Source organism: Thunnus albacares, chromosome 17, assembly GCF_914725855.1.
Source record: "Thunnus albacares chromosome 17, fThuAlb1.1, whole genome shotgun sequence".
In the NCBI taxonomy this organism is placed as follows: domain Eukaryota; kingdom Metazoa; phylum Chordata; class Actinopteri; order Scombriformes; family Scombridae; genus Thunnus; species Thunnus albacares.
This window is the reverse complement of record NC_058122.1, coordinates 23,921,516-23,949,120: the sequence shown is the minus strand read 5'-3', so window position 1 is coordinate 23,949,120 and position 27,605 is coordinate 23,921,516. Positions and strand designations below refer to the sequence as shown.

Sequence of the window (27,605 nt, the reverse complement as noted above, 5' to 3'; positions counted from 1 at the left end):
CACACTCTCCACATGCATCCTCACACACTCAACGCTGCCTGGTTATTATCTGTACGGCAGATACACCTCAGGCTGTAAATAAAAAAAATCATGTTTTCAGATAAATGCCTGTTTTGCTACTATCTAATTAAATAATTAAAAGGATATTGATTTAATCTATGGCCAGCTAATTAACATTTTAGTGTGTGGTTTGAGGGATATTTGATGTTTTCTGTGTTTAATCTGAGTTTAAGACGTGTACCTACGAGCGGGATTTGTGACATCACAACAAGTTTGGAGCCAATCAGGATCCAGTATGCAGGTGCGATGTGGAAACCTGAAGCCTCCAGTAGGAGACATCTTGTGTCCAGCAGGAAAACTTTTGAAAAATATTTGCTTAATGTTATTTTATGGATAATTTTTAAATATTTAATAGTTTTTTTATGTGGAAAAAACACATCAGAAAACAGTAAATTTATATGTATTAAAACAAGTCTGGCGGTTTAACAGATGATCAAGTGAATGACTCATTTTTCTGGACAATGAAGCTTCCGAGCTTGTAGAATTTTTTATTTTTCTTCTAAATACTTGTTTTGTATGTTGTCTTGTATTTTGCATCTGCTGCAATTAATATACTCGATTTGGTTTAGATTACCATTTGTTAAAACAAGAGGAGCATCCTTGTTGTTTTTATATTGTGTTATATATATTGCATGAATGTAAGAGACTGTATTTCATGGTGTTAAAAATGTAAATAAAAACATTGTGGGGAAAAAAAAAACATGTCTGGTGGGATCTGCGAAGTGTGAGACAGATGATTGCTTAAATACAGATGCAGAAACACTTAAGCTTTACCTTCTGTAACAGGATTTACACTAAATATATCCAAAACACATCACATTGAATAGTACTTTAAGAATACAGTTTCATGTTTTCCATCAAACATGAGAAAATATCTGAAAAAGTGTCAGATAATTCCACTTGTTTTTAATGTAGTTCAGCCTGTTTAAATACATTTCTACAACCAAGAAATTATATCATGAATTTAGGGAGATTAAACAGTTGCCTGTAGTTATTTAAATAACATAAAACAGCTGTTAAAATGATTTGCATTGTAAACAAGGGAAAATATTTCAGCCCCTTGTTTTTACCAAGACAAGATTTATAGACTCTGGACTAAATTGTTGCTATGATGAAGAAGCCCTGAGAAAGAGTGTGTTTGCTCTGTCAACAGGGGACACGCCAGAGCAGAGACAGATAGCAGCAATAACTACATTTTACCTTCCAACACAAACATAACAAATAGTAAGACAAACTCTACCGAGCAGCAGAAAAAACACTCCGCTTCAACGCTGCCACGGACCAACGCTCGCTTTTTTTTTTTTTTTTTAATCCAAACTTGTACATGACGTCAGCAGAGTCGAGATAACAAGTGAAGTGTTCTGCCAGGCCTTTCGGGAGGACTTCTGTTCTTCCACTCAGTGTTTCCAGAAGGGCCACAGAAGCCATGTTGCTTCCACATTTATTGTGCACTGAGTCACAGCCGGCTGTCGATACCACCACCATCCCTCTACAACTTCCCCTCTAGTATGAAGAAGTGGTATCTTGTTAATCCCAAAACGCTCATAAATTTAGGATTAATTTATAATAAACAGATGTGCTATCAGAAGCGATGCAAGACTTTCTGAAACCAGAAGACTCCACAAGCAAATCTGTCATTTTTATTCTCCTGTTTTATCTGTCTTATTCTTTTTTTTTTTTAGCTTCTTTTTATTTCCAAATTTAACAGTTTTTAACTGTATTTAAATGTCTTTTTACTTGTGTTGCTTTTATATTCTGTCTCGATGCCTTTTAACTGTCTTGTTGTTGAAATGTGCTACACAAATAAACTTGCCTTGCCTTGCCAAATTTCTTTGAATCTGTTACTTTTTTGAAAACATTTCTTTATTTATTCAGGGAGGTTTCACTGCAAGAAACTCCCTTTTTTGGAGCTCTGATCACATTCACACAGTTACACACGTTCACTCCTGGAAGCTGCAACCAGTACAACCACAGTTCGACCTGCTGGCCAACGAGCAGCTCCACCTCTTAACATCCACCGGGTCGCCAGCGACCAGCGGTAGCATCACACAGTAATGAGTCAAAGCAATTAGCACAATTTGGCAAAACTGGAGAGGTTCGGGGACACCAGTGACACCACAAACTAAAAACTCTCTGGCTCCCATAAGGTTAAGCCGAGAGGTCTTTATACAGAATGACAAGATGTGGAAGTTATGTGGTGATTTACATAGTTCTGGCATAAAGCATGTCCTAATTATTGTGACTCATAGACGAGGACCAAAAACACTTTTTTGAGCCTTATTTGAACTGATGTTTGTGTTTTAGCCAAAACAAGCACATTTCCAGAAACTAGAAGATGTCACATGTAAAATGAAGCCTAATACATGCATCATGGCCTTACAGTTCTTCTGTTATAAGCTTTTCCATTTGGCCAAATAGGTGAAAATTGTATAAAAAAAAGGTGGATGTTAAAGGGTTAAAGGCTGCTTCCTCAATTTCCCCACTAAGATTTATTCTGCTGGTCTGGGGGATTGAACCAATGACCTTCTAAACATTTTCTTTTTTAATAATAGAAAGTGTTTAAAAATGTTTTTCTTGCATCAAAATACATATTCACTTAGAGAATCGTTCTGAATGTCTGATAGCAGCCGTTATTTTTGGAGAATTCCTAAATTCTCTCTAGAAATATCAGATACTTGTACAAAAATGAATTCTGCCGAGTTTCTCATGAGTTTTAGTCATTTAAATTGATCATGTTGCTAAATATAAAGATAATTTGCTATCACAGTTTTCAGGATCACTGTCAAAAACATTTTTTGGGCTTATATGAGTATATTACATACTAAATTTGGGGAAAAGACTGGACGGTTTTTACTGAAAGAATAATCTTGAACCAAAGAATAAAAGGGTCTCGTCCAAGAAGCAGGTTTACAGATTCTTTTGGACGAGTCTTTTTAATTCAGTCTGAGTTCCAGATTTGAAGTCGTCCCATCAGCACAGTCCTACAGATCATTCAGACACACTCAGGGAGTTAAAAGCCAAAACCAGCACATTAAGTTTCATTGAAATCTGTTAACAAGTTATTCGAAACATCCTGCGAAATAACAAAGCAACAGCCGAGCAGATGTTAAACGGATAAACGGGACCAAACACATGTTTGGAAAGAGAGTCATCTGACTGTTGTGGAAGCCCCACAAATAAACTGGGTTAATGTGATGCAGTGAGGAAGCCCCACAGTGTCCGACCGCAGCTCTGACCTGCACCAAACAGGCCGGTCCATGAAATTCAGTGTTTATGCAGACATGTGAAGTAAATAAACAAATACTCACTCAAACACCATACAATTTTAAGTACGATTATTATGGATATTGAAAAATAGACTGTAATCTCAATAAGACTACTTGATTAAATAAAGTTTAACTTACAAAATCGAATGACTTCAGTTAGCAGCTACTCTGCTAGATTTATATTTTATTTATTTAAGATTAAATAAGCTCATAAAATATGGCTGTTAATGAGGAAAAATCTCCGAACTGAGAAATACAACTATATGTCATTTTGATGGTTTCTTGAAAATGTTCTCAAAGTGCAACAGCTCATGTCTGAAAGCAGGAAATCCCCAAACTATTCATCACTTAATTCCAATTATCACCAATTTCTTGGGGATTTAAAATTGACAGGGGCCATTCATCATGTACTTTTAGTGGTTTTATGTTTAATATTTTATTATTTTACTTGTAAGTTTTGCTATTTTGAGTACTTTTCCCGTTATGGCTCTTCTTCCACTGGTGCGTGTGAGGTAAAAGTGAGCCAATATGTGCACAGAGACGCCGTGCTATAATGACAGATGAGTATTTTCTGCTGCTGGCATTCCTTCACACTTTCACCCAGTGACTTCAGATGTCTTTTAGCATCTTCAGCGAGCCAGAGGCAAATACCATTTATAGACATCTTTGTCTGAACTATCTGTGTGTTGCGGAGACAATGATTGGATGTGGCAGCGCCGAGGAAGCAACTGTAATAACGACCTGAACTTATCAAACAGGACGACAGGACCCTTCCTACCATCCTGTTTTATCAAATAATTCTATCAAACATCATATGATTGATAAAATGTAATTTCCCAGTGAGTAGCCAGACCAATGTCACTTCAGGAAAAAAACAGCTGGCAAACAAAGCTATTGTTAGACTTTGTTAAAACAACAGCTTCTCTATATGAGACTGACTGATTAGTGCTCACACAGCGATGGCAGCAAGCTGTCATGCAAGGTATTTGGGGGTAAAGCGTCTTAGCCAAGGACACTTCGTCATGTGGACACGAGCAGCTGGAGATCGCTGCGTGGACGCTGTGATTTTTGGACGACACACTCGACCTCCTGAGCCAAAAACCACCTGCGAGTCCTCAACTCATATCTTCTTAAAACAAGCAAAAAGAAAAAAAATCTGCTGACAGGTTTAGAGATAATTCGTCCCATTTCTCAAGACAAATCCACTTTCTTGACACCACGGAGCAGTGATCTGCCTCGTTGTACCTCGTTTAAAGGAATAGTTTGACATTTGGGGGAAATTTGCTTTCGATAAAGAGAGAAAAAGTGACTTTTTTTTTTTTTTGTGGCTCTGAGCAGTTACCAGGCAACCAGTGAAAACTACAGGAATTTACTGTTCCCAACTAGAGCTGCAACAATTACCTGCAACGATCGACAGAAAATAAAGTGGCAACGATCTTGGTGATCAATTTCTTTTTTGTCAAAAAAAAAAAAAGCCCAATTTTCTTGTTCCAGCTTCTTAAATGTGAATATTTTCTGGTGTTTTTTGTCCTCTATGACAGTAAACTGAATATCTTTGGGTTGTGGACTGTTGGTTGAGACAAAACAAAGATATTTTAGGTTCCATCTTGAGCTTTGGGAAACAGTGATTGACAGTTTTCACATTTTTTTTTACATTTTATAGACCAAACGACTAATTGAGTTAAAATAATCGTTAGTTGCAGCCCAACTCTCTACCAAGAAATATAAACATGATGATAAATGTAATATAAAGTATTAATTTGTAAGCTTTGGAGGTACCTTTGGACAGAGCTACGTTAGCTGTTTCACCCTGTTTCCAGTCTTTATGCTAAGCTAAGCTAACCAGCTTCTGGCTGTAGCCAGTGGTGTCAATCTTCTTATCTAGCAAGAAAGCAAATAAGCGAATCTCCCAAAATGTCGAGCTATTGCTTTAAGATGTCAAAGGTTTCTAGAAAAAACTGTCACAACCTCTCCTCTATGACACCTGCTTGCCTTTTTTTGAGTGTGCCTTTGTTATTTTCAGCCTCGTTAGTATGAGTGATGTGTGCTCGTCCTCTCTCTCTCTCTCTCTCTCTCTCTCCCTCTGCACACCTGCTCATCAATGGAAATCAGCGCACCTGCTCGTCATCATCGCTCCTCTACAAGAACTCTGCACAGACAGTCAGTCCCTGCTGGATCGTTGTGCCACGTTTCTAGCTCTGACGCCAGTCAATTTGCCTACTTGTCCTGCCTGCCTGTCTGTCTGATTGTTTGTTTGCTTGCTTGCCTTCCAGCCTGTCTTGCACCTGTTCTCCCCGTTTCAAGGATTACCTGCCTGCCAAACCTGCCAGTAAGCTCACATCCTTTGGATTCCCCCACCTCACCTCACCTCCAAACACCAGCCAGCCATCATCTCTCTCCGTTCCCGCCAGCATCTCTAATAAAAGACTTTATTACACCTTACCTGCTTGTCTTGTGTCTGCATTTGGGTTCAGCCTTAATTCGTCTTTCTTGTTAAGAAATGTTGTCTTAAAGGTTTAATCTAACTTTAAATGACTTTTGCAGGCACATCCGTTACTCATGTTTGATCAAGCAAAAGGATGATAAGAATATTTGTTTCTTTTGATTACAGCCGTTCAGTCATTCAGCCAAACTCACAGATGAGATGAGATCACAGATCTGCGGGTGTAACCATGAAGAAAACAGTTATTTAAGTAATATTACTTCCAAAATCAGGACTTCAGTAGTGTAAAGACAGACAGAAAAGAGGAATTCATCATCTAGTTATCTCACCTGTGTGACCTGAGTGACCTTCTCTGTGACGTTCTGGGTTCGGTCTTTAATCTTGCTGGGCGCGATGATTTCTATCTCGGTAGGCGAAGGGGGTCTCATCCGGTCCGAGCCGAAGGTGAGGGTAACCTGAGGGATGCGGCCGATGGTTCTGTGTCTCATCAGGTCCGAGTCCGACGTGGAGTTCAGAGCGCTGGGCTTCAGATCTACAAGCGGAGAGAAGCAACGTCAGCAATGTGACTCCAAAGCAGTTTAGGGAAAAGACAAATGGGATTGTGATGTGAAAAAATAGAAAAAAGAACAGATAAAAATGTAAAAATTTGAAAATAATAAGAGTTTGAAGGTAAAATTTAGACAAAACTTTTTAAAAATATATAATACTACAAATGTTTTAGAAGCTAAATGTTTTAGAGCTGCAACAGTTAGTCAGTCACAGAAAATTAAACAGCAACTATTTTGATAATTGATTAATTGTTTTAGTCGTTCTTTTGAGCAAAAATGCCAAAAATGTGCTGGTTTCAACTTCTCAAACGTGATGATTTAAAATTTTTCTCTCTTTTTATGGATTATTTTTGGGGTTAAGACTGTTGGAAGAACAAAACAAGACACAATAAAAATAGTTGCAGCCCTGAATTGTTTCCTACTTTCACAATTTCTTTTACTCAACAGGGGAATCAGGACAGTTGATTGCGTTTCCCCCTCAGCTTCAAGGACACAGATGGACGTACAAATATGTTGAAAATGAAAGAAAATGTGACAGACGGAGAGAGAAAGAGAGTCAAGAGCAGAGGTAGTATGATTGGGAAAAAAAAGATATTGTTTCCTCACAAAATATTTCCCCTGAGAGAAGAAGTGGGGGACAGATGCGCAGTGATGTGCAAGTTTAACACAAATGGACCACAAACCCTCTCACACACATACACATACAGAAACACACACAGAGAGAAACACACTCTGCGGGAGGGATTGATTAGTGTGTCTCTGGTGGAACAACCATCCGGCGGCTGCACGTGCTCAGAGCGACGCTTCCTGTGTTATGGATGTCGGGGGGTCTGTGATCTGTGATCTCTCTCGCTCTCATTCTGGCTTTCTGTTTCTTGTCTGACAGAAAAGTAAAGATTCTTTTCACTGAACTCTGGTGAGAAATCTGACTTGAAGTTTTGCTTGTAGATCATTTTCATCATATCTGATTTTTTTTTTTTGTGGTAAACACTTGTTACTGATTGGCTGGCAGGTGTCCATTAAGATCATATAACGGGACAATTGAAACATAGTTTTGCTTAACATTTTAACCACAAAAACTGCAGGTCACCATAGCAACAATACTGACACTTCATGTCATGTAACATTAATTCACTTTGAAACTGACCTCCAATGGCTTAAACTGACAACAAATAACCTAAAAGTGACAGTTTTTAGTATAATATGGTGTTATGATATAATCATGATGATGCATTCTGAAGTGTCCTAATAATGAGAATAATAGACTCCAATACTGGGAAACCTCCCAGATGAAACTAGTTTTTGCCTTTTTGCAACAAAAAATAGCAATAATATATTTATTAAAGCGTTTAGACCTAAAACAGACTGGTTTTCAAAGATGATTTGTGTCTCTTATTATTAAATTCTGCTGTGTCACACTTTTTTTAATTAAAAAAAATTAAAATTTAACATAACATTTTGATCTATAAAATGCTAAAAAATTAAGAACAAAAGAACAACAGTAACATGTTTATACCTTTTTTAACATGTGATCCTGAATATTTGTGTAAATATCATAACATATCAATATCAAGATAATATTGGAATAATGATTCTGATATCCATTTTGTCCATATTGTCCACCCCTACAATTAGTCTAATTTGTTAATTCTTTAAGAGCAACACATCTGAAATAACAGCCAGTGAAATCAAAACAACTAACAAACATCGATGATGTTGCGTGCTTGACGTAATCTGTGTTTGAACGAGACAGTTCCAAAAAAACCAAAACAAAACAGCTTATATTTCTATAAAATATGAAGACAGTGATAATTAGTCATCTGACTCTCATGTGACTCATGTGATTTTGCTGAACGAACCTGAAGAAGCTACAGGCGAAATGCATTGTTCGCTCTTAATAAAGTCACAGTAAAGTCATTTCAGTGTTTGGTGGTTAATTTTGATTATCATCTAAGATGTTCCTGCGAGCGACCAGCACCTGATCGAAAATACTTGCTGTGCACGATGACTTCTGTTCGCCAGGTTATATTTCTGTTAAAAGTTTCTCTACAAGACAAATACAACACTAAATTTATATCTAAACCTTAATTATCTTACCAAATCTTACTATATTGTATAGAACATTTAACATTTAACTACATTTAAACCTTAAGGACGCTCAGATACTCACTGCTGTTGTTTCGGGGGTCTCCGGGTCGACTGCTCCATTCAGCTCTCATTCCATCGATGTCGTCCAGTGACGAGGCGCGTCGGAGGCTGCGTACGCTGTCCCGGGAACAACTCCGGGGTAACGTCCCCCGTGGGAAGGCGATGCTGGGGTCCAGCCGGTCCGTCAGCAGAGAGCGCCGCTTGGTGGAGGACTGGGCCGCAGGGGAGGGAGGATCCAGGTCCTGTTCTATCAGGGCCTCCGTCTCTGACTGCATGCAGCTCTCCTTGGACGGGATACGAAATTCTTTCAGCGGGACTTCTTCGCTATTCGGCTGTCGGGGAAAGAGAGCGAAATGCATGTATTAGGCGCAAAAAAAAGAAAATCACATGCTATTAACATTTCATTGTTACCTTTATACATTTGAAACTGTCCTGCAAAAACAGGTTTTTAAAAAAATAATTGTAAAACCAGAACATTTCAGAAAATAAGTGCAAATACGCAACAATATTCCAGACAACAAAACAGCATATCAATCAATAAAAGTGTGTTTTTTTTGTTTTGTTGATCTGTTTTCTAAAATGTTGTGTTTTGCACCACAGGACCACCATACCTATAAGCCTACAATACATAGTGGACCAGCAACAGAATGACAGATGAGTCTGAATGTGTAAATCTGTCTGATTTGACTGAATATAGTTCCGGTTGACGGGTATGGACACTGTCAGGAAACAGTTTCACACAAGAAACGATTCATCACAACACAAGAGATGTCTAAACAGAAGTGAGCAAAGACTCTGAGCAGAGAAATATCAATTCAACAATGGTTGATTTTCCCTCTTATTCTTCTCTTTGGTGTTTTTTTTTAGCAAAGCAATTAGTCATTGAACTTCAAACAATTTTCGCTGCTACTTGAGGCAGCCAACATGTGAGACTGCACAGTGCATATTTAATGGGTGGAATTATTTGCTGTCTCTTTTCTGTTTTGTGCTTCTCGTGCATGCGTGACGAATAGTTTTATCAGTGTGGAGGCAGTGAAAGCATAATATTTTGTTAGTAAGTTAAAAAAAAATCAGTCTTAAGTTCATGCTTTTTAGATTTTAGAAGGCACTGTCACATGCATCCACACAAGCACACTGCACTGCATGATAATCATGTGTGTGAGTACAGAAAGTGTGTGTGTGTGTGTGTGTGTGTGTACTAGCTCACCTGCAGATAGTCCACAACCACCCCTTCAAACTGATCTTTGGAGAGTGAAGGTCGTCTCATGGACCTCAGCACCGGCAGCCTCATCTTCAGCCTGCGATTCTGACCTGAGTGGGAAACTCCACCGTTATCAAAACTCCAACTATATATATACTAAAATCTATGTTCATGTGCAACTATGTCCCTAAAATATGTTTAGTTTTTATTTAATGCATCAAAAAGAATGTGGTGTTTGTACTTAGGACAGTAAAATGCAGACTGACACTATTTTTAGTTGGATATTTCTACAACATCCGTGACTGGAAACTAAAATCGTGGTTTAGTTAATAATTAATCAGTGCTGACCATTTTCATGAGATTTGACACAAATTGGTTAATGTAAAACACATATTTACACATTTGAAACTTCCCTAAAACTTGAATATATATCATGCAGGTAAAAGATTAAAAGCTTTACAGTAAATCCATCCTTGGGTGACTCTCTGCCTGAGCCCTGACTTCTTGGAGGAAGGATCAATAAGCTCCTGGAAGTCGAGGATGAACATGATGACGAGCCCTTCTTCATTTTTAACAGGGACAATGTCCACCAGGCAGGGTCTGCAGGTCCCTTTAGATAAACAGAGGGAGAGGCAGACAATCAATAGAAAGGAAGGGGGCACCCGGATTTGAACCGGGGACCTCTTGATCTGCAGTCAAATGCTCTACCACTGAGCTATACCCCCACACACTTTCACCATCACTGCCCATCTGATGTTCTAATTCGTGAGGTCATGCTTTTAGCACAACTCATAAGGGTGAGACAGAGTATCTGTCGGGGTAAAAGGAAGGTGTCACTTCAAACACGGACAACTAAAAAAAAGACTAAATGAGCAACACTTCTGTCAGGTCTTACGTCACTCTGCAATCAGTGTGACCCAAAAATAGAAACGAGGGAGAGGGCAGATCAGACAAACACACACATACAGAGAAACATACACACACACACACACACACACACACACACTGACTGAGCGCCTGCAGTCTCTGATAGAAATTTAGTCTGGAGGTAAAGAAGAATAAAATCTGCCTGTGAGAGCAGCCGGCTTGTTCTGGATCAGATTGTGTCCACTTGTTCGCAATTTTTCCTGCCCGTTCAGTCTGGGTGCACAGTAGGAAGCCGGAGACAAAACAAATAGATGCTTAGTGGATTTGAGCTGGCACCCTGATCGCATTTCCATGACAACGGCACTGTAGACCGCATGCCACATGCCCAAATGGCCAAAGTAACAAAAGACAGTATGTATGTCTGTGTATATAAGGAAACAGTTAACGTTTTTGTGTTTATGGTGGGTCACTGCGATCGTCCTGAGTTTTAAGCGTGTTTGCTTGACTCAATCATGTGTTTCCGCCTCTGTGAAGGTGACGGAAAAACAGGTGAAGCAGGAATTAACCGGTCACAGGTGAAGCAGATCAAGGAGCTGAGAGGGTCATTGTGGAAATGCAGGAACATTCAGTAAAACACCACCGCATGAATCAAAAGTTCTTTACTTTTATTTCCTTCTTACTTTCCCATCTGTGATAATTACACTTTTTGTTTACACATAACTTTTCTAAAAATCAAAGTTTTTGCACTAAACATAAATACTGGTTAAGGATGTGAACGGAAGGATCGATGTGGGGATTAAAGTTACAAAACAAACCAATATGGCAGAACAAAAGAGGCAAAACAAATGTGCATCAATAGAAACAGGCCTTAAGAAGAGATTAAGAATATGATGCTGAGTCTATCCGCCGGATCTCTCTGGGGAGGCAACTCAGTGCCAAGAACACACCATGTTACTTAAAGCCTGATTATAAAACCTTGATTTGGCCTTGATGACTGACTTTCATGATCATGAAGTCTGTAGTGGTCTGAAAAAAAAAATAGGGTGAGTCACCGTGAACGGTCGCCACACAAGATGTCTTAAAGTGAGAGATTTTTACGTCTTGAAATGGGGAAAAACTGAATGTGATGCTGCAGTTTGAACGAATTAACGACCAACTTTATAGAGAAAGCCAGGATTTTAAAAGCCTTCTGCTTTTTCCTGCAAGAAGGATTGTCTTATTGGTCAAATTACTTGTTAAATGATGAAGATTAGAAGATACGTTATATTACGAATGTGCTCTTGGCAGATTCACACTGTGTTGAATGATTGTTAGTCACTGGATTTATCCGGAATAAACTGATCCAGCAATGAAAATGTGTCGTCTAGTACTAGTAGTAGTAGTAAGTGAAAAATCGTTAGCTGTCAATATAATATGTAGTGGTCAAATATATTTTTGGGACTATTTCTGGTGTCAGCTTAGTATTCATCCACTGTAAACTTGAATTTAAAACCAGCAATAGAACCTTCTTGCAAGGCCAGAAACTTTATTTTACTTTAAAAGTCTACATACGTTTTTACCAATCCTAATGAAACTGTCATAAATATAGATTAAAGTTATACATTTAGCATGAACTCTTATAAAGTTTCATTTACTCACTTTGTGCATACGTTGTTGGCATGCAGTTAAGAGCAGTGATTGGTAAGTATGTTTTTAAATGGCTAAAATGGGTGCAAATGGATGACTAGATTAGGATCTTTCCAATCAGGATCTCGTCAGAAGATGGAGAGCCAAATACTGGAACATAAGGATGATTTTGGTGTCTGTTTTTCTCATTAAGCTGAACATTAGGTTGCTAGTTTACCAAAAGCTTGATGGATTCTTGCAGAGTAAATCTAGATTTTGCAGTGACCAGAAGGCTCCTACCCAGGGAATCTGAGGCTGCAAACAGGGATTTTTAATTGTCTTCCTCCCTCCTCCTGCATGTGTCTCACCTTTCTTTTCCTCCTGTGTCTTACCTTCCTTGGCGTAGTAGAGGATCTCCACCTTACGCTCCTCAGAGCCGAGCAGAGCCTGTGCCAGCTGGGCCAGGGCGCTCTTCATGGTGCCGGGCCCCACCAGGAACTGGCAGGTACAGGGCTGTTGCATAATCTCCGCCCTCGTGAAACCAAACATCTGGCAAAAGCCTTCGTTGCAGTAGATGATGCCACAGCTCTTCATCTGGGCGTTGGCGATCAGGAACTTGCGATCTGGCAGGTAAAAGAAGCTCATATTTCAGTTTAAAAAGGCAGGAAATCCAAGTGGAAATATGTACAGTAGCTGTGAGTTGAAGTTATGAAGCAAGTAGTCAAGTAAGAAACTTAGTTATTAAAATTTAGGTCTGCAACTAACAATTATATTCATTATCGATTAATCTGTCCATTATTTTCTTGACTGATTGATAAAATGTCCACTTTTGTCCAGACCAACAGTCCCAAACCCTAGGACTAAAGAAACCAGAGAATAATCACATTTAAGAAGCTGGAACCGGAGAATTTGGCATGACATTATTTTCTTGAAAATGACTCATCGATAACTCAACTAATCTTTCCAGCTCTGTTATAATTACTTTCTTGCTTAAATATTGAATAATAAACACACACTGTGAGTCAAAACTCAGTATATTTGTAAAGTTACTCAAAAATGCTCTATTAATTTACCATAACTTTTTAGATAAACAGTCTGTTTTCTGTTATGTTGTCCTACAAAAACAGAGTAGTAACTAAGGAAATGATGAAATGGAGAAGATGAATAAATGAGGAGAATATTTGACAGTTAGCCTTTGGACAGTCTAATATGGATTAAACACATCTTCACAAGCTAGCAACTGTTTCTTTTAGTCACAGTTTGATTTAGCCACTTCCTCCTTCATATGAGATAACAAAACTAAAATGTTAAATCATCAAAATAGATGTTTCAGTTACAGAAACTGGTAGGGAAGAGCAGGTAAATTTAACTTTAGCTAAGGCTATCTGTGGCTATCTCACCGCCTAGCTTCAGGTTTTTAGCTAGCTCTGGTTTGTAGCTTTGCAAACTTAACATGCTGTTTTCTCTGGAAGTGTGCATTTATATGGCATAATAACACTATATATGGTAAAACATATGTCAAAAAAATCAGATTCTGCCCTTAACAATGTTAAAAAAAAAACAATTTTGACCAAATATTTTCATGTTTTGGCTTTGTAGGGCAGAATATAGGTACCTACCCATAAGACATTTTACCATGGTACACTCTATGGTAAATTATGGTAAACTATGGTTCATACCATTGTATACTGTAGTACCATGGTACCTCAAATATTACCATGATACCTATAGGCTATCACCATGGTATGTATCATTATAATCATTTAAGTCCCATGGTACAAACAATGGTAATATCTACATACCACAGTACACTGGAGGGTACCATAGTAGTACCAGTGTGAGTCACTTTGGAGGGCCACGTCACACACCAGGCTTATAAAATACAAAAACACTATACCCAAGTACTGTAGTACCTGATGGTACCAGGTGCTCTGATACATTTAAAGGTACCAGCAGTGAAACATAACTTTCATCTACCATGTTGGAAACCAGTGGTGGAAAATACCTAGGTGTATTTTACTTAAGTACATCTTTGAGGGACAACATGTGTACATTGCCTGACTATTTACAATTTATGTTCATTTTTACTTCTACTGCACTTCATTTCAGAGGTGAATATTTAATTTTTACGCCACTACGTTTGTTTGAGAGCCATAGTTACTAGTTACAGGTTGAGATTTTTCATAGAAAACAGACATATTTATTAAACTACCCAACGGGATATAATATTGGACTGGGAACAGCTACAACTATAAAATACTGTGTGAAACATAATAGATCCAGTCATTGACAAAAATGTTACAAAACGCTTCTGTTCCTTACATGCATTTTCAAATTTTAGGGTATTTACAATACAATTACAAGAGTTAATCAAATATGCTCAAGTACACGGTGTTTAAAATCTTCTGCACAGCTTTGTATCTGATGATGTCGTGCCTTTATAAAATGACCAACTCCAGTAGATTTCTCTATTACAGTCAAGCCCTTATTCATCCGTCACTCTAATCAACAATCAGCTTAAGTGGAACTAATGAAGTCCACCTTTTCATTGCGCTAATGTTATTAGCATCACATTTTGTGCCAAGGGACTGAAGAGGAGCAGCTGGCCACTTCAACATAAGAGCCTCTGTGGCGTCACACCTGCTCTCAGGTAACGTGGGGAATTACAGGGTCAAACAATGATATTTGAATGTTAGTTCATGCTACGCGAGTGTTCCTACTTTCCAAATATATGGAAGTTATTCGGGCAGCACACACTAAATAGATTTACCCTCAAACAAAATGATTTTTTGTTTGTATTCATTAGTTTTTCCTTGTAAACAGTGTAGAAACTGTATAAAATGGAGGAAAAAATGCTTCTCTAATTAGATGTCAGGTTGCGGACGTGTTTGGGATTCACATTAATGAAAAGCATTTAACAAGAGGTTGGTGATGCAGATGTTCAAAAATGAACACATATAGCCTATATGTATTAAAAGACACGTGTCTGTCTTAAAACAACAGTCAGGAGCCCAAATGAACATTGAAACATGATGTTTTTCTTGTCATAATCATTTCTCCTGTTCATACTGACCATTAGGAGATCCCTTCATAAAGTACTTACAATGTAAGTGATGGTGATTCTGTGCAGATATGTATTTAAAAGTTTATCTGAAGCTAATATGAAGCTTCAAATGAGTCAAATCAAGTAGATATCTTTCAACGTTACAGTCTTTTTGGTGCCAAAGTCCCTCTTTTAGTTACTATACTTCCACCGCAGCTCAACAGGGAAACACAAAGAGGGAATTTGATGCTAAAAAGACTGTAAATGTGGCCGATATCCACTTGATATGACTAACTCAGACTGCTGAAGCCTCATTTAAGCTTCACATCAACTTTTAAATGACTGTGTGGACACACTGTGGATTTTGGCCTCCATCACTTACATTAAAAGCACATTTGAAAGGGATCTTTTAACAGCCAGTATGAACAGGAGGAATGATTACAACCTCTTTCACTGTTCATATGGCAACCCGACTGTTGTTTTAAGACACACTTGAAACCTTTTTTTTTTTGACAATCATTATCTAGAGGTCAGTTAGATGTTAGCTCACGAATCCTGTTTAGCTAAATGTCTTCCCACCATGTCAAACTGCAATGTCAAACTTTTTTATGCAAAGTATCTCAGAGTTACATACACTGCACTCAGAAAAATCCTTAACAGTGATTCCAAGCTCGTATACTATCCAGTTCCTGTTATTGATGATTGTAATGTAATGTACGTGGCGCCGGCAACAGCCACTATGCCAAAAACATTGTCCACCATGAAAGTGAATTAGGACAGTTTTGTTCGAAGGCTGTTAATGGAGGAGTTCAATGAGCTGAATGAAAAGTACATACATAACCTCTGACTGTCCCTTTTATTATCCTGTGGTGGAACTGGGTTAAACAGCTCTCCCCTGTTTGCTGCCCACACAGATGAGAGGAGAGGAGGGGACTCTTCTCTCTCTCAGTCCTCTCTTTAAAGTAAATGGGTGAGCTCCTCTGGTGGAAAGCACATCCTGTCCAAAGTCATTATTTGGGGCTCAAAGCGGCAACACTGATCGTCACACCGTTGCTAAGCAGCACCACTGTGGCACGTGCACTCACCTGGTCGTGCATGTGCGTGTGAGCTGCTGCGCGTGCACACATACATGTACACCTAAACGCATACAGTTGTGGCGTTACGTAATAAAGATTTCTCAAAGGAGCTTCATACATTCAAGCATCATTGACCCCAGATCTAATCAGACTAAAACAGATTGAGGGTTGTCAGCAGTCAACTATTTCTCCATGTTTGGTACGTGGTATCTGATCAGGACGGCATGGTTATTTTCAGTCTCACACACCCAGTCAACACGCTGTGAGGTGCAAGTACGCTTAGGAAAGGGGGGCATACCAAGGAGAAAAAGGAGATTTTGCAATCGTATCATGTTTTGTAGCTTTTTTAAAAACTGCAAATGATGTTTTCAAAGGTGTGAATGTCTAATGTGCAATGTGTAACGTACAAGATAAAAGCTGTTAGCAAAGAAGATGAATATGAACCTCAGAGGTCAAAACAAGACAACAAATCTGGCCTTAATGGTCGCAGCAGAATGGAGATTTTCTTTTTTCTGCCGTCGAAAGTGTGTGATCGGTGGTCGCAGTCGGTGGAACGTGTGAGGTAATGGAACATAATGTAAGGCATCAGGTGAACCCTCACAAACAAGCAGATGTGCAGGTGCAATAACCTTCAAACATAAAAGCAGCAGCAGTGGGGATGCGAGGGGGGACTGTCAACATCACTCATACAAATTTGATAAGATATTTCAACATAACATAAAGCCTGTCAGTCTGTCACCTGTTCAGACAACGGAAGAGGCTCAATTTATTTGAACACAATAAAACTAACTAAACATATATTAAGAATAAAAGGTACGGGAGGCTGCAGCTGTAGTCTTTTTACATGGTGTAACTAACTTTAATAGGCAAAAACAATTTAACAAGCAAAATTACACTTTGGTACCAAAATAACAAGGTTTTTTCCCACATTTAGGGCTGCAGCTAATGACTACTTTAATTGTTGATTAATCTGACGATTATTTTTTCAATTAATCAATTAGTTATTGCTCCATAAAATGTCAGAAAATTATGAAAAATGACGAAAAATGCCTCAAATATATATTTTTTTATCCCAAACAACAGTCCACAACCCAAAGATATTCAGTTTACATTCATAAAAGACTAAAGAAACCAGAAAATATTCACTTTTGAGCAGCTGGAATCAAGGAATTTGGAAATTTTTATCTTAAAAAAATGACTCAAAACGATTAAGGGATCATCAAAATAGCTGGCGATTAATTTAATAGCCGGCAACTAATCGATTAATCGAATAATCGTTGCAGCTCTACTCAAATATATCTATTTAAAAGCACATCCAACTTGGTTTTACGGGCTACATGGGTTATTGCTCTGTTATTCCTCTTTTAATACTGCATATAGCTAATAAAGAATAAACAGTGGTGAACTAATTTTGCACATTTTCTTTGCAGACCTGTTTTGGACTTGCCTGCAGCATCAGATCAATTTTCTGCATTTAACATATTCAACATTATCAAAACGATCAGAGGTTGGTGATGTAGGTGCTTAAAAGTGAATAAATATAGCCTACATGTATATTTATGTGTATATAATGTTTGATGAGGAATATCTGGAGGTCAGCTGTATAGGCTATCCTCACTTTGTCATCATCACATGGTCATAACTTAAACTTCATTTGATGTGCACTTACTTTGCTCGTCGAATTTCCTGATGATGGTGTCCAGGTAGGTGTTCTGGAGCGCAACATGACCGCGTCTCACAGGCATTTTGGTGCTGAGAGAAAAGACTTCTCCGACACATGAACCTTACTAGTTTTAAAAAATATATATAAAAATAAATAAAATAATGATTGGAAAAAAAAAATCAACACACACACAGAGTGAAAAATAGATTTTAAGTACCAAAAAAAAAAAAAAGCTTCCACAAGGAGGACGAGCGAAAAAAAAAAAAGCAGGTTTTTGTTTCGCAGGTTACCGCTGATGGTGAAGGATGAAGCGCTGGAGAATGATGGAGAGGAGGAGAGGAGGGCTGGTTGCCAGGGCGATAGCAGATGCAGGATGTTGCACGCTGGTAATGTAAAAAAAAAAAAAAAAAAGTAGACTACGATATTGCAAAAGCCATATGCAGCACTTAACCTTTTAAAAGGAAGACCAAACAGTTCGTGACCCGGTTTCCCACAGTTAGGAGGAGTCTCCTGGTGAGTGAAGTTGAACCTGCTTTAGGGGGGGGAAAGAAGTTGTGAAGCAAAGCTGCAGAGAGCCGCAGCCCCCAGTTTGTTTTATTCTCCTTCCAGTCTTAATACTGCGCGATAAGGACGGCGGAGAAGAAGAAGAAGCTCCTATTAGCCAGATTCCCTGGATCCACTCCCCTTCCACCGCCCCCCGGAGCGACAGGAGCAGCCGTCAAGTCAGACTGAGTTCAGCCACAACAAGAACGGAAATCCTATTTATATAGCCTTCCAGTTACAAAATAAAGCCAATTATTTTATTTAAGTTTGTTAAAAGTTAAAGGACAGGTTCACTTTTTTAAAAAAAAATCTGTCTTAAAACAACAGTCCAGGTGCACAGATGGACATTAAAACATGTTTTTTCTTGCTGTAATCATTCCTCCTGTTCATACTGAACATTAGAGGATCTTTTCATAATGCACTTACAATGTAAGTGACGGGGGACAAAATACAGTCCTCCTTCTGTGCAAAAATGTGTTTAAGATAGATAGATAGAGAGATAGATAGCTTCAGGTAACCCTTCAGAGGACGGGTTCACGATTTTTCAAGTCTTTCTTAAAACAACAGTCAGGAGCCCAAATAAACATTGAAACATGTTTTTCTTGCTGTAATCATTCCTCCTGTTCATACTGACTAGAAGATCCTTTCATAATGTACTTATAATGGAAGTGATGGGGGCCAAAATCCACAGTCCTCCTACTGTGCAAAAATGTATTTAAATGTTTATCTGAGGCTGATATGAAGCTTCAGTGTCCAAATGAGTCAAATCAAGTAGATATCTTTCAACGTTACAGTCGTTTTGGTGCCAAAGTCCCTCTTTTTGTCACTATACTTCCACCGCAGCTCAACAGGGAAACAGGGAATCAAGAATTTGATGCTAAAAAAGACTGTAAATGTGGCAGATATCCACTTATATGAGCAACTCGGACTGCTGAAGCCTCAACTAAGCTTCACATCAACTTTTAAATGCATTTTTGCACAAAATGGGTTTTGGCCTCCATCACTTACATTGAAAGCACATTTAAAGGGGATCTTTTAATGACTGTTGTTTTAAAACAGACTTGAAAAATTATGTGTTTCTAGATGTCTCCAATGTGGCTGATACATGCTTCATGAGTGAATCTAACTTTCATGTACCATCATTCTTCATACAAATAGGGTGTTATGATAGACGCCACCTTATTGTGGATTATCTGTAAGAAGATACTTTCTTCTCACATATTTTGGCGCCAATTGCCAGATCATTACTGTGTGTCATGCTGTACTACAGTACGGCCTGATTCAGCAGCCTATCAGTGAAACTTAAAACTAAACAAATCTGGGTTCGTTGAAAGATTATTGGCCAACCTCTGGCACACTCCTTTCAAGAAGGTCACGACAAGAGCATGCTCAGACTCGCTAACAGTATCTCTTCTGACTCCTCACATGTTTTAAACAGAGAAAACCAATTTCTGCTCTCTAATAGGTGATTTAGAGTCTCTCATTTTTGGATCTGAATCCAGAGGATATGATGTGCTATGATTGTTTGATGATGTTTGGCTGTGAAAAGTCTCACATGTGTAACTGTGATTGTTTAATCTGTGCACCAGCCTCTTAAACTGAACTGCCCAAGGATGGAAAATGAATTTCCGTACAATAAAGTTGTATTGTATCATATCATATTGTCATGGGTGGCCCGAGCCTTCTCTAAATTATAGTCTCAAATCTCAAAACTCGTTAAAGCACATTCATGATTCTTTTACTTGTTATAATTTATTTATAAAGCCCTCAAATCCATGCCCCTTTAGAATCTGCCTAATTTGTTATGCCTACAATCTCACATTTCAAAATATAATGAGATTTAAACTTTTTTTTAGATTTAAACAGAAAATGGACTGCCTGATTTTTGTTATATGCCCCCAAATGTCTCAAATGCCCCAAAATCCAAAATACCTTTTAGGCTCAACACTTTCAGGAATTATTAAAAAAAAGAAATTAGGGTTGAAACTATGCGATAATATTCTCAGTTAATCGTTTTTATCTATGAAAACATCTGAAAAAAGAGAAAAAATGTCCATCACAATTTCCTGAATCCCGAGGTTTATTGTGTTTACTATCACATAAAACAAAGAAACGCTGCAAATCCTCATAATCCAGATGCTGGAACTACTTTGCTTAAAAAGAATATCTTTAACAATTAATCGATTATTAAAATAGTTACCAATTATTTTCCAATTGACTGACTAATTGTTGCAACCCTAAAAAAAACAACAAATGTGCTAAATTCAGGGATATTAAAGGTTTTAGGAGCATTGCATGACTTTAAAAAAATGTTTTACACATTTTCTCAATAACAGGGGTGTTTATTGTGAAATTCATGTCCTGAAGCTCTGTTTATTATTGAGGACGACTTGACAGCAGTCTGACACTGACAGAGTGCAGACCCTCAACAGTCTACTCTGCCTCACTGGACATCACAAGTCTCTGAGCTCAAAATAGCAGCGTCCTCTCTCTCTGTGGCTGCTATCACACTTCAGGAGTATTATATTAATCTATAGTCATGATAAGATTTAAACGGCACTCGTGTATTGTATGGTGATGTGTGTGTGTGTGTACGTGGTGTCATATCAACTGTAAATCCTTTAGAAAACAGTTTTTGTTTGTATGTTAAACAGCTGTGTAGGGCCATTATGAATCACACCAGACTGAAGAGCTGGAGAGGTGCCACTAAAGCAGAAACAAAAGCTGTCAAAACAACAACAAAAAAAGAGGGTGCCACAAATGAAAAAACATGATTGTAAACTGCAGAGAGCTTGAGTCAGTCCTTCCCAAGTTCTTAGGAAATCGCCATTTGCACCATTTAAAGTTAAGAAATGCCTTATCTTATAAATACTTTAGAGATGTGTAAATTGGTTCCCAGGAAAAACATCTGTAGCACTGTTCAATAAGATCATCTAAACAGGAAGTGACGATAGCATCATGAGCTGTGGCATCATTTCCAAAAATAACAGTTTTAGTGACAAAAAGATAAACTGAACTGCCAGTCCTTTGTGACTGTACAGTAGGTCTGACTGTGTTTTATTTCTGTTTGCATACCTGGAGAAATATATGTGTTTTTAGAATTAGTGGTATTCATGCTGTTTACAGTGAGAGGAAAATATCCAATTATGCTAAGCTAATTGTATGTATTTGGTAATTAATCTTAATGTTAGTGGTATAAAATGTTGTAATTTGAGGTTTTGTGTGTTTTTTCTGTGAAATGTAAAGTGTCAGGTCAGATATGTTGACCATATTCCATATCGTACCTCTTTTACTCTTCAGTATAAACGAGTCAGATATTAGCAAGCTAACATGAGTTGTTAGTTGGTTCATTCAGCTAGCTTACAGCTAGCAACAGTCTCACCTGACAGTTAGTAGGTATAACTATTTAACTAATCTCTATGTAAGAACTAGTTTGTGTGGTGCAACCGGTTTTAATTTAGTGCTCACTAAGTAAACTCTTACGATATAGCTAGGCTAAGTTTGATGTTAAAAACAGCTCCAGGCTTCTTGACTTAAAGGGGACAAAACGTGCACATTTACAGGTCTACATTTTTAATCTGAGGCTCTACTGGAATGTCTTTGCCTGATTTACAGATCAAAAAACTTAACTTATTTATCTTATACTGGCCATTTATGCAACCCCTCAGTTCAGCATCTGTCTGAAACGGGCCGTTTTAGCTCCTGTCTCTTTAAGGCCCTCCTCTCAATGAACCCATTCTGTTCTGATTGGCTGGCTCTTGATGTGCCTCAAGACACTTCTGCCAACTCCGAAGGCTACGTCAACAAACCATGAAACAAACTATAGTAGTAGGATTTCATTACTTTTTCTTGTACTTTACTCGAAATGGAAACTTCTCAAATACATCCGTACATCCAATCCAATCCAAAATACGCGACACATTATGGACAATGTGAGCAAAAAACCTTGAAAAAACCTTAGCTACAATCTTAGCAACCAAGGCTACTATGAGGTAGAAAAAACCCATCACAAATGAAGCGTCCAGAGCAGGCTGAAGTCCTGACTTTTAACTTGCAGGGAGCATCTCTATATACGTTAACCTAAAGTTTTGGAAGTTTGACCATGTTTAACACAGACATCCAACATCATAACAGTCTTTGAATAACCGATAATCACAAAAAGCATGACATGTCTCCTTTAAAGGACTCAATCTGTCCCTGACTCCAAAGAGAAGACACTTAGCTGGCACCGACAGTGTGTTCAGAGACAGAGCAGACATTCAGGCCAGACTGTCAACTGTATAACTAATTAAAGGTCACCTGCAGAGACTCCGAGTGGCTTCTTGACACACTGCACACTGTGCACACTTTTGTTTGGGCATAGCTGCCATCTAAGAGCTTCATTGACCAACTGGGCTGAGTGATTGTACTGTCTTTGTTTCTCAGCTTGTGGATATATGAGCCTTACTGAGTCTATGTGACTGTTTTAATTGACATGGAGTGCAAAGAACACACAAAAATGACCAGAAATCCATGAGAAGTCCTGCATGTACTTAAGTAAAAGTACATAAGTATTAGCAGCAAAATGTAGTTAAAGTATTGCAGTAAAAGTAATGGTTTAGTCCCTATATTATTCTATATGACATCATTAGATTATTAATACTGAAGCATCAGTGTGTGGAGGTGGAGCTAGTTTCAACACACTCTACACAGTGATAAACTGCTGTAAAAAACAGCCAAATTCAGTAAGGTACTGTTCTTTCTAGATACAGTAAATTACTGTAAATCTAAAGTAAGATTTGATGGTAAAATACAATATTTTCATTTTCGCCACTGCAGTAATGGAGGGACAGAAGCCACATGCAACTATCAACATTGTATAATCATCGTTCATCCTCCTTTTTGGAATCAAACCAAAAGGTCAGTAACATGACTACGTTTAATTTTTGCTAACATTAAACTGGTATCATCCTAGCAGGCACCTGACAGGCACAAGAAAACATTTTCAGGTAGTGTCCTTCAGTTTGAAGTTTGAATTACTGGTATTTAAACATTATTTTCACTGTTGCTTGCAAGTCTAGTTTAAAGGACCAGTGTGTAAGATTAAGTGACATCTAGTGGTGAGGTTGCAGATTGCAATAACTGAAGACCCTTCCCATTATTATCCAAGCATGTAGGAGAACCTACCTTGGCTGCAAAACTCACGAAAACCACAAAAGGTCCTCCCTAGAGCCAGTGAATGGTTTGTCCTTTCTGGTCTACTGTACAAACATGGAGGTGCAACATGGCGGCCTCCATGGAAGACCACCCCGCTCCCTATGTAGATATAAAGGGCTCATTCTGAGCTAATGAAGACGCAACAATTCTTATGTTCATTAAAACATACTTATGAATATTATTTTCCATTTCTGCCAAGTCCGTTCCACTAGATGCAACTAAATTCTACACACTGCACCTTTAAAGATTATTTTTGAATGACTGTTTTCTCTTGAACTACACATCATTGAATGCTGACGTTAGTCTACTTGTGTTGTGATTAAACCTGAAAGGAGAACAAAGGCCAGCCGGGGAGAGTAATTCCTAAGGAGACAAACAAGCTCACAGTTAATCCTCGTCACCACTCTTCTGAAGAACTTGACGTCACTTCATAAAGGTAATTTAGGTGTAAACCTTGTGTAAACTGTTTATTTCTGCCATTCAGTTGTTTCATTTCTCTTTCTCTCACTCTGCGCTTGATTTTCACTCTTGTTTCTTTCTCACTCATTGAGCCTGGAAGCTTAGATGTCGACCTTCTGCTAGTTATAACAGAGGACATGTGAAGACATTACAAACTGTGTATCCTACAATCTGTTTATTTGTGCTTTTATATTTTTTAAACAGTAGTTTGCAAAGCAGTTGCTGTCTAGACTCATGACTAAGTTTTGCTGGCAGCTCAGGATATTAAAATTAACAGATTTACATTGACCCCCTTTGAAAGGGCATGAACCTTGAGAATTATTTTATTTAAATATGCATACCTGAATATATTTGGCATATTTGAAAGCATCTGAATAAATGCTCAGTTCCATAAAGCGGTCACTTGTCTCATCCTCTTTTGTGATAGATGTTAAAGGTTTTTAAAGGTTTTTAAATGTAAAACTGAGCTGATCTCATTACTGGACCATTAAGATTGAAGACACATTGTTATTTACGGTATACGTCTGCAATGTACAGCTGTTTTTATTGATATGAATAAGAAGAAAACTTTTCAGTTGTTTAGTGTAACATTTACAGTAAGAAACTGTTCATGTAGATTATAATAGCAACACTGTAAATTACAATAGATTAAAGTAAATTACAGTAGTGACATTGTAAAAAAAAAAAAAAAAGTTAAAATGTTACAGCTGCCAGTAATTGACTGTAATTTTACAGGGAAATTTGTTACAGTCTACTTTATATACAGTTAGCTAGTTTAGCCCAGTGGTTCCCAACCTAGGGCTCGGCCCCCTCCAAAGGGTCAGCAGATAAATCTGAGGTGTCGTGAGATGATTAATGGGAGAGAAAAGAAGAAAAAACAAACTTCTGATACACAAATCTGTCTCCAGTTTTTGGGACTTTTTCTCTAATCTTTGATTTCTGGTGAAATATTGGATCATTTGAACATTTATTGAAATGAAAGCATGAGAGAAGTTTAGAGGGAAAAATCACTATTTGGTGGAGCTGTTAAGAACTCATATACATCTGAAATGTGACCCCGACTACACACTGCTTTTTGTAAGACGTCAAAAGCCAAAAAGGTTGGAAACCACTGGTTTCATCTTTAACAATGTGTTGTATTTTAAAAGCTTGTTATATTATCCATTGTGTCAAATCTTTATCTGAAAAGTAAGTAAAGCTGTTAAATAAATGTAGTGGAGTAGAAAGTACAATATTTCCCTCTGAAATGTAGTGGAGTGGAAGTATAAAGTAGCAGCAAATGGAAATAATCAACTATCATGCAAGTACCCCCAAATTGTACTTAAGTACAATACTTGGTTTCTTTCCACCACTGCCTACTAAGATCTTTCCACTTTGTCCACAGAACAGTAGTTGGTACGAGCACGTGTTCAGTGATCCAGCGGTTCAAACTGTTAAAAGGTGTTCAGAGATCAGAGGGAACGTGGCTTCACAGTCCGGCAGACGGGATGAGGTGGTTGCTCTGTGTTTTGTCTCAATGGCCTCGATGAAATGAGGGCTAAAATTAACCAAGGAGCACACATGCCTTCCCGTGACCCTTTGGTGTGAGAGCCAAGTAAGACAGGAATGTGCACTAAAGAGGGTCGCGCACAAACAGCCCTAAAGACAAAGAACATCGGTGGTAACACTAGATGATATGTGTGAGTTTGTGTGTCCGGCTGCAGCATCCAACTGGTTATTACCACATGTATATATTTCATTTAAAATTTTATATTAACAAGAATCATCTTTATTTGTGTTGCACCTTTCATATAGAAAGTACAGCTCAAAGTGCTTTTATATTTAAAACAACAGAAAATGCAAATATACAATATACATACAACATAGTTCACAGTTTATCATGTTCAAGGACACTTTAAACAGTTCAAGTGCATTACACATAAAATGATTAGAGTAAAACAGAATATATTACACTATTAAATATAGGGTTAAAAATACTGTAAATCACTTTAAAATGCAATTAAATCCATGAGTAAATAAATAATAAAGCCTAAAGTTGAAACAATAATTAAAAGCTAACTGAAATAGATGTTTTTAACTGTTTCTTAAATCCAAGGAGGTTGTGTGTTTACTAGTCAGCAGTATATCTCAAAAACATTGTTTAAAAGTAAATATTACAGAAATATCAGTGAAATTTGGTGAATCCACACTCAGGTCCTGATCCAGGAATATCTTAAAACATACATACGATGCAGCATTTTGTAATAATTTCTCATAAACGACAAAAAGGAAACAGCACATCTATCACACACTGACCAGCTGCGACTAATGATTATTTTCATTATTTTACTTATTATCTATTTTCTCAATTGGTCATCAGAAAATGGTGATAAATGCCTGTCACATGTTAAACCTGCTTGTTTTATCTGACAAACAGTCCAAAACACACAAGGATGCCCAGTTTACTATCACATAAGATAAAGAAAAGCGGCAAATACTCACAATTGAGAAGCTTGAACTCGGTAATGTTTGGCAATTAACTAATTATCAATAAAATTAACTGATCGACCAAATGTTTCAGCTATGGTATATTGTGATGGAGGCTCGGACCAGAAAGGGACCAGAAATATTTTTCTATTATTAAAGGACAGGTTCACAATTTTCCAAGTCTGTCTGTCTTAAACCAGCAGTCAGGTGTCCATATGAACAGTGAAAGAGGTTTTCCTCGCTGTAATCATTCCTCCTGTTCATACTGGCTGTTAAAAGATCCTCTTCAAATATTCTTTTAATGTAAGTGATGGGAACCAAAATCCACAGTGTGTCCTTTAAAAGTGGCTTCAGCAGTCTGAGTTAGTCATATCAAGTGGATAAACAGAAGGCAGAAGGATGACTGTGGATTTTTTGCCCCCATCACTTACATTGAAAGTGTAATATGAAGGGATCTTCTAATGAACAGGAGGAATGACTACAGCAGGAAAACCCCATTATAATGTTAATTTGGACACCTGACTGTATGTTGAAGTTATTTGCTTCTCTAATGAAAAGCCTCACTACAATGAAGGAATGTCTAAGCTAAAGAAAACTGTTTTGGAGTCATTAATATGGTAACTAAGGGTGTTTCCAGTCATGCCAGCACTTTCTGGAAGTCCGTGCCCGTGCTTTCAAGTAAAACTGTGCATTTTCTAGATGCCTGCGTGTATTCATGTTTTCTGTAGCTTACATGACAGCTGTTGTCACCTCACACCCGCTTTTGAGAGATAATGAGCTTAAAAAAATGCCCATCTCCGTCACCTTTCGCCCCTTCCCGGCCCTTTGGAACACAGGACTGGACGGGAAAAGTGTTTCAGAGCCAGATGTCAGTGCCTGCACCCCGACCGCCTGAGAGTTTTATCTGCCTGGAATTCCTTCAGCTCAGGGTCGACTTCAGTGCAGACCTGAGACCCTCCATTCCTCTGATAAGAGCCGGGCAAAACAGATACACACTGTACTCTACACACACTCGCTTTCT

The 27,605-nt window shown here is 38.1% G+C and overlaps 1 protein-coding gene, 1 long non-coding RNA gene and 1 other non-coding gene across 6 annotated transcripts in view; 1 reads left to right on the top strand and 2 right to left on the bottom strand.

The window, feature by feature from the left end:
• The window catches only part of kcnh6a (potassium voltage-gated channel, subfamily H (eag-related), member 6a), a 37,281-nt gene extending 18,710 nt beyond the window's left edge, over positions 1-18,571 (bottom strand). Inside the window, exons 1-8 of one of the 2 annotated variants that reach the window (XM_044330697.1) lie at positions 17,927-18,571; positions 12,531-12,761; positions 10,127-10,276; positions 9,673-9,776; positions 8,488-8,797; positions 6,740-6,799; positions 6,099-6,301; positions 5,964-5,984 (exon numbers count right to left, since the gene is read on the bottom strand). In XM_044330697.1, the coding sequence (XP_044186632.1) occupies positions 5,964-5,984; positions 6,099-6,301; positions 6,740-6,799; positions 8,488-8,797; positions 9,673-9,776; positions 10,127-10,276; positions 12,531-12,761; positions 17,927-18,002 (1,155 nt within the window). In that variant the 5' untranslated portion in view covers positions 18,003-18,571. The remainder of the gene's footprint in view (positions 1-5,963; positions 5,985-6,098; positions 6,302-6,739; positions 6,800-8,487; positions 8,798-9,672; positions 9,777-10,126; positions 10,277-12,530; positions 12,762-17,926) is intronic. The other variant, XM_044330699.1, reaches the window with a different exon arrangement.
• On the bottom strand, positions 10,320-10,391 carry trnac-gca. Its single transcript has one exon. It is a non-coding gene; the product is annotated as a tRNA-Cys (tRNA).
• A 2,672-nt stretch (positions 18,572-21,243) lies between the features above and the next one.
• On the top strand, positions 21,244-24,693 carry LOC122966462. Of its 3 annotated transcripts, none has more exons than XR_006398401.1 (4): positions 21,244-21,307; positions 23,282-23,362; positions 23,992-24,095; positions 24,211-24,693. It is a non-coding gene; the product is annotated as an uncharacterized LOC122966462 (long non-coding RNA). The 3 variants fall into 3 exon arrangements; XR_006398400.1 differs by lacking the exon at positions 21,244-21,307 and adding an exon at positions 21,352-21,507; XR_006398399.1 differs by lacking the exon at positions 21,244-21,307 and adding an exon at positions 21,352-21,623.
• Positions 24,694-27,605: the final 2,912 nt, after the last annotated feature.